The sequence below is a fragment of the Budorcas taxicolor genome, chromosome 2, assembly GCF_023091745.1.
Source record: "Budorcas taxicolor isolate Tak-1 chromosome 2, Takin1.1, whole genome shotgun sequence".
Lineage (NCBI taxonomy): Eukaryota > Metazoa > Chordata > Mammalia > Artiodactyla > Bovidae > Budorcas > Budorcas taxicolor.
The window spans coordinates 2,047,979-2,055,286 of record NC_068911.1 but is presented as its reverse complement, the minus strand read 5'-3'; the positions used below and the strand labels follow the sequence as shown (position 1 = coordinate 2,055,286).

At 55.9% G+C, this 7,308-nt stretch overlaps 2 protein-coding genes across 2 annotated transcripts in view; one reads left to right on the top strand and one right to left on the bottom strand.

Moving 5' to 3' along the window:
* Positions 1-903: 903 nt before the first annotated feature.
* LOC128043658 (prostaglandin reductase-3-like) lies at positions 904-2,231 on the bottom strand. The gene has a single exon (XM_052636031.1). It carries the CDS (start codon positions 2,128-2,130, stop codon positions 997-999), a length of 1,134 nt encoding a protein of 377 aa, XP_052491991.1. The 5' UTR covers positions 2,131-2,231; the 3' UTR covers positions 904-996.
* A 2,425-nt stretch (positions 2,232-4,656) lies between these two features.
* The window catches only part of SNX8 (sorting nexin 8), a 36,483-nt gene continuing 33,831 nt past the window's right edge, over positions 4,657-7,308 (top strand). Inside the window, exon 1 of the mRNA XM_052663578.1 lies at positions 4,657-4,750. Coding sequence (XP_052519538.1) covers positions 4,657-4,750 — 94 coding nt within the window. The remainder of the gene's footprint in view (positions 4,751-7,308) is intronic.

The following is a 7,308-nucleotide window of genomic DNA, read 5'->3' as shown; positions in this document are numbered from 1 at the left end:
TGGTGGCTGCCCGCTCATCCTGGGTTTCCGAGGGCTGCTGCTGAATACGGCTCCTCTGTTGTTTCTGGCCTGAGACTGGGGATTGTTACTGCAGCGTGATGGAGCCTGCGCTGACAAACACATGTACGGTTATTAATAACCTTGAGGAGGACATCCTCCTCGAGGCATTCTAGTGACTCTCTGAAAAGGCCTGTAGTAGGACCTGGAGATGCTTGCATCTCTGCAGGGCAACCGGTGAGAGCCCTTTGGCCCCTTTCCACCTGCACAGTGGGTCCCGGCTTCAGTGTCCTGCGTCCCGAGTTCTGTCAGTTCACTTATACTGTTCTCGTTTTCCTGAAGGGAAAGTGAAAAAAGTGACTCAAAATACATTAACAGTCTTTTTTTTTTTTTTTTTAAAAGAGGTCTGTGCTCATTTAATTTTTTTTTTCTAATGACCTAACAGAGTCAGAGTTTTGGGAGAATCCCTCCAAATTTCTATTTAGAGAATTGGCTGGTAATTTATGGAAGGAGAAGGGCCATTTCCTGAGAATATGGACTCTGAGAAGTGACTGACTTTTGCTCTCTCTCTCATTTATTAACAACTTGCTAGCATTATACCAAAATCTCCCATAGCAAAGAACTCATGAACTGTTTTCAAGCCCGATTTTAAAATCTCATCAAGTTGAAGACATGCTGATTTGATCAGATCTTGCATCAGGGATTAGTTATTTCCCTGGAACAATAAAATCTGGAATGAGACTCTCCATGAGTAAAGAACTGAAGGTAAAGGTTTTACCTCTGTGCCATGGAGAGAAGTTTTACTAGCACTTTTTTTTGGCAAGGGAAAGCAAAAAAAAAAAAAAAAAAAAAAAGGAAGCAAAGAAAAGAGAGAGACCTATTCATTAAACTTTGTTTTTTAAAAAATATTATCTCCATTACCAACTAAAAATAAATAGATTTGAGTAATTCTGGGGCATAAAATGACCATTTTCTTTCTCTTATGCCATTGTTCTGCTTTTATAGCTTACTGTTGACAGAGGGAGGTAATTCAATGACAATTTTTCCGGTGTTTTTTCTCATGTACATATAATCGATGGCCTGGAAGACCGATTCCAGGCCGATAAACCTGCCCTCTGCAGACAGAACTCCGGTGTCCACCTCACAAACCAGCTCGCCACCCGCATACATCTTGAGCAAGTGGTCCATGGCACCTCGAAACTCAGGAAGGTAATGGTTCAAGAAGAAGCCCTGGATGCTGGCAGATTTCTTCAGCAGTTTGGCTGGAAGTGTTGCTGCTTTCACGGGCGACAGGCCGGTAGGAGTCTGGTAGCCAGAGACGAACCCGATCACTATCAAGTGCCCTCGGGTAGCCAAGGCATCCACGGCCAAGTCAAACGTGGCTCCCCCGACGGACTGGTACACCACGTCCACACCTTGGGGGTACTCCTGCCTCAGGACGGCACCCACGTGCTCGGCGTTATAGTTGATGGGCCGGTCGCAGCCAACAGACTTCAGAAAAGCAGACTTCTCGGCAGAAGAGCACGTTCCAATGACGTGGCACTTGGCCTTCTTTGCGAGCTGGACGGCGAACTGGCCGGTGCCCCCAGCTGCCGCGGTCACCAGGACCTTCTTCCCTTCCGACAGCCCCCCGAGCTCTTTCAGGCTGATATAGGCTGTGGTCCCACTCACCAGGAGCGTGAGATACTCGGGTTTCAGGGCCGGTACTGGGATGGCGACCCTGGCGGGCACCACTGTGTACTCAGCGAAGGACCCAGGCGCCATGTAGGCCACAGCCTGGCCGACAGTGAATGCAGCGCTGGCAGAGAGGCCCAAGGCCACCACCTCCCCCACACCTTCGAAGCCTGCGTCGAAGGGGGTCTTGACTGAAGGGTCATAGCGGCCAGCCGAATAGTTGATGTCAGAAGCATTGACACCAGCAAATCGGTTCCGGACGAGGAGGTCTCCGTCCCCGGGGAGTGGCACCGGACAGTCCCGGCGCAGGGTGGCGGCCTCGCGGAAGTTGGGGCTCAGCCGGGTCACCACCAGCTTCTGCATCGCGCTAGGGATGGCCGAGCCCTGGAAGTCCAGGAAGTGGCGGGCGTACGACATGTCCACGATGGCTCGGGTCCCGGCGAGCGCCAGCCTCTGCATGGCCCGCGCCTCTGCCTTCTTTCTGCGCCACCGCTGGCCGGGGTTGCGCCCAGTCCGGGCCGCTCCGCGAGGCCTAACAGTCTTAATGTAACTGAATTCGTGCCACTAATCAAAGGGTTTAAAAAAGCAGAAATTCCATTTTCTATTTACCATTTCCTGAATGAAACAGAAATAGCATAGGGATTAGGCTTCTTTGGTGAGGATCTAAAGACATTACAGGCAGACATATTTCGAGGCGTGTCTCCCAAGCATGCTTTCACTGTTCGCGATGTCTGGCAGTGTAGTCCACAGCTTGTAAGGGCTGATTCCTCTCTCCTGGAGGCATTCACAGCCTGTCACAGTGGAAGCAACCATTCAGCTCTCCTCCCACAGCACCCGTGCTTGTAGCCCTCAGCACACACCGTGCTCTGCGTGGTGTGAGGACCCTGCTGTGTTCTGCTCCTCTGATCAATTCCATCGGAAAATTTGGAAGGTGGGGACCTCTCCTGGTTATCCCTATGTGGGGTCCCTCACTCTCCTCTCCCATGACAAACAGAATTCCCAACTGAGCAGATACTCAAGAAATGTTTGCAAGGATAAAACAAACTTTCAACATAGAGCAGTGGTTTTCCCCCTAGGCTGCACCTTAGCATCATCCAGTGAGCTTAAAAAAAAAATCCCGAGTTTGGACCATACCTGAGACCAATTAAATCAGAGCTTCTGAGGGTGGGCTTCAGGCGGGGTATATGTAAGTGCTCCCAGGTGGTTACTGCAGCCTAGGTGTGGACACTCAAGTACAGCAGAGGCTGCCTGACCACGTCAGGGGCGTTCAAGTAAAACAATAAATTTAATATGCTGTTATCTGTGTGGCTTCCCAGGGGGCACCAGTGGTAAAGAACCCATCTGCCAATGCAGGAGATGCAAGAGATGCGGGTTCGACCCCTAGGTTGGAAGATCCCCTGGAGGAGGGCACGGTACCCTACTCCAGTATTCTTGCCTGGAGAATCCCACGTACAGAGGAGCCTGTCAGGCTGCAGTCCGTAGGTTCGCAAAGAGTTGCACACGACTGAAGCGACTTAGCACGCACGCATGCTGTTATTCTCGTGTAATGCCTAACTTTATGCCTGTTTAGTGCCTCACAGCTTTCAAGGTGCAGTGAGTGTTTAAGCATTGAATAAGGATCTTATGGAGGGACACAGATATGTAGCAAACACTTCCAGGAAGTTAGAGAGATGGAGAGAGAGAGAGGGAGTGGGAGACAGAGAATGACAATGTGTGTGTGTGTGCGCGTGCCCTTGGGAGGGGAGAAAGTGCTGAGCACATCACTTGATGCAAAACCAGCTTAAAGGAAGCCTGCGTTGGCGGAAGGAAACAGTATCCCGCTGAGACTTGGGAAAGCGTCTCCATGCTGGTCTCTGGGAGAGGCACACCACTTCCTCAGTTGTGCTGGGGGACAGCATCGTTGTTGGTTGGCTCACAAAGATGTCTGGTGACTGTAGCCAAGAGAACTAGCTCCCTGGGGCGGGGATTCCTTCCTAGGACCCTGACTGGGGCTCTGGGCTCTTGATTGCTGTTACTGGCTCCCTGGGCGTTAACAGTTGTCCCGGTATTAGCAGGTCCACGGTCCTTACCTTGGGAACAAGGCCCTCCCTAACGGAGCCCCACCAGTCGCTCCAGCTTCCTCTTCGGCCTCCGCTTTTAGCTCCAGGAAGACCACAGCGTTTGCAGCTGTGTGATGCCTCGGGGCCCGTGGGCACCCGCTCCTTCCTCCCGCCGAATGCCTCATTCCTCCAGCCTCAGCTGAGGCTCTCCGCATCCCGGGATCCCTTAACCCGGCCAGGGCCGGGGGAGCGCTCTTGTGCGGCGCTCCCACAGTCTTCTTCTGGAAGTCGGGGCACCCGCTCCACTCCGTCCTCCAGATAGGGGCGGGTACCAAATGCACAGGCCCGCCTGGCCTCCAGGGGGCAGTCCGGGGACCTGAGTGACGGAACGACTGAATGACCAGGTGGCTAAGGGAGCTGGTGAGCGAGTCGCTGAACGAGCGAGCGGATGGACCAGCGGGCGGACGACCGAGGAAGCGGGCGAGCGAGCGGACCAGGAGGTGAGAGAGTAAATGGATGAATGAGTGAGTGGGGGACCGAGGGAAGGCAGCCGGGGGCTGACTGGGCGGGCGAGGGAGCGGCGGACGCTGGGCGCTGACCGCGCGCCTGGACCGCGCCACCTGCCCTCCGCGTGGCAGCCGAGCCGGGGCGGGGCGGGAAGAGGCGGAGAAGTGGGCGTGGCGACGTCGGGAGTGGGCGTGGCCAACCCCGGGCGTGGGCGTGGCGAGGCCGAGAGCGGGCGGGGCAGGCCCGGGGCGGGCGGGGATAGGCCGGGAGTGGGCGTGGCGGACCCGGTGCGTGGGCGTGGCGAGGCCGAGAGCGGGCGGGGCAGGCCCGGGGCGGGCGGGGATAGGCCGGGAGTGGGCGTGGCCAACCCCGGGCGTGGGCGGGGCGAGGCCGGGCCCAGGCCGGCGGGCGCGGAGGAAGTCACGTGGCGAGCGCTCACATGACCGGCGGCGCGATGGACCCGCTGCCCACCGCGCCCGGAGCTGCAGCTGCTGAGGCAGAGGCGGACGAGGAGGCGGACCCGCCAGCGGCAGGTATGGCAGGCACCGCCCCCAGGCCCCGCGCGGCTCCGGCCCGCGCCCGCTGAGGCCCTGCGGCCTGCGGCTCGCTTCCTGGCCCCGGACTCCCCGCGCCTGCTGGGTCCTCCCCTCTCACGGCCCCGCCCGGTCCACGCCCAGGAGGGCGCGTGGCTCCGCGGCTCGGAACCCCAGCACCTGTCCGGGTTTGCGCCTCTCCGCGCGCTTCTGCCTGCGTCTCCCCGGGACTGTCCGGGTCCCTCGGGGCCGCAGGACCCGCCCGCCCCGCGCTTCCTGCGTGCCCATCTGCCCTGCGCGTGTCCCTGGACTTGCCGGGCCTTGGCACATACTGTGGCGGCTCGGGACTTGAGCGTTTCTTCGGCCAGCCCGCCGTGTTTCTCCGTAAGTGCTTTTCTTAGTGGGTGAGCGTGAACGCTGAGAAGCACGCGGGAGGCTTGGCTTTTCTCGGATGGCCCCATTTAGATGGTACCCCCTCTAGCCTTCCAACTGCAGGATACATGTGGGTGTGAGTTACTGCAGCTTCTTGGTGGTGGCGGCGGCACAAGTTGGAAACTCCGTTTGGAGGGTCTGGAAGGTGTCCCTGAGAAGCTCATGCTTAAAGTGAGCCCTGAAGGGCTGTAAGACGGTTGATTCCTTAGGGAGAAAAGGAGATGGGAGTGGAGTGAAGTTGCTGGGAGCTGCGGTGGGGGGTGGACAGTGCTCTGGGTTGGCCTGAGTGCCCCGAAGACCGTGGGTGAGTCTGCCTTTAGACACCAGACCCGCCGCTCCCCACCCTGGGCCTTCATTTCACTTGTAGCTTTGTAAGGGGTAGCGTGTGACGGCTCCCGCTCACGGTTAGAACGTTGTGTTCAGGAGGTCACACGTTTGAGCCCAGCGTGGGCCGGTCAGCCAGCCTGTTTCAGGTGCCCACAGTGGACTCCTTGTCCAGGTCACTTTTGGAAACATGAGGCGTTTGAGCAGGAACGCTTCTTCCCCTGGGGATGTAAAGCAGTTCAGAGTTGCTGGATGTGGTGGTCGTGCTGGCCTCTCTTTGTAGGTGCAAGGACAGCCTGAATGTTTCCTGCAGGACTCACCCACTGGCCGCCATCATGGAGTCAGCCAGCCCCGCTTGTCTGAGACTGGCAGCTGGCCTTGTTAGGGGCCGTGGTGATTTTGTTAACATTAGGCGTCCAGTTGAGGGAGGTGGCGTGGTAGAGGAAAAACACAACACCAACCAAAAAAAGCACTTTAAAAAAAAAAAAAAAAACTGGGAAAGCTAAAACCCAGAGGTAAGTGGCCTGCCCACAGTGGGCAGTATTAAGAGGGTATGTTGTGGTGGGGATGGTGGTTAGCTGGGGTGCAATCAGAAAATACGTCTTTGAGAGTGAATTTTATCCAAACACGATATTCACTAGGGAGGAAAGGAGATGGGAGTGGAGTGAAGTTGCTGGGAGCCTGGTGGGGGTGGACAGTGCTCCGGATTGGCCTGAGTGCCTTTAGACACCAGACCCGCCGCTCCCCACCCTTGGCCTTTATTTTTCCTTTCACTTGCAGCTTTGTAAGGGGTAGCGTGTGACGGCTCATGCTCACGGTTAGAACGTTGTGTTCAGGAGGTCACACGTTTGAGCCCAGTGTGGGCCGGTCAGCCAGCCTGTTTCAGGTGCCTTTGCTGAAGCAAAGGTTGATTTTGACTGTTGAAGAAGCTGTGGCTTGTGGAATTCCATCTTCACTGGTGTTCTGCCCACACAGCCGTAGCTCAGTATTAGTATTAGCTGTGGGGACCATGGGGGTCTAGGTTTTTGTAGTGCCTTTGGGATTGTCGGAAAAAACGATGTTCGCTGTGGTTTTCAGGGTTAATGTTTTAAAAAAATTCTTTTTAAGTTAATTTTTGTTGGCTGCCCTGGGTCTTTGTTGCTGAGAGAGGGCTTGCTCTAGCTGCGTGGAACAGGCGCTGCTCCTCCTTGCCGTGCGTGGGCCTCTTCTTGTGGTGGCTTCTCGCGCGGCGGAGCACAGGCTCTGGGTGCGGAGGCTTCAGCCGTTGCAGCAGGCCGGCTCGGTGGCTGGGGCACACGGACTCCAGTTGCCCCACAGCATGCGGAGTCCCCCCAGACCAGGGATCCAGCCTGTGTTCCCTGCATTGGCAGGCAGATTCTTATCCCCTGTACTACCAGGGGAGCCCCAAGAATCATAGCATATTCTAATCCCTGGAAGCTTAAGCGGGGAGTGTTAACTCCCTTCCTAAAAATTTAACTTTCAATTTTACAATATGTAGATAACCGCATTTCCCTTACAAAAAAAAAAAGCAAACACCACTGAGAACAGTGTAGACTGGCGCTCACCCCCCTCCTACCAGCCTGGGATGGACCCTCTCACGCTGTTCTGTGTTTACACTCGTGTGCTCAGACAGCGCACGCCTCCTCGCGCCTCCGCGCCTATGTTTCCCTGTGGTCGTATATTGGTTTTCTGCTGCTGCTGTAACAAAAATGGCCACACACAAAGTGGCTTAACCAGCAGAAAGTTCTCATTTTACAGTCCAGGAGGTCTGTAGCCAGAACAGGTTTTCCTGAGCTAAAATC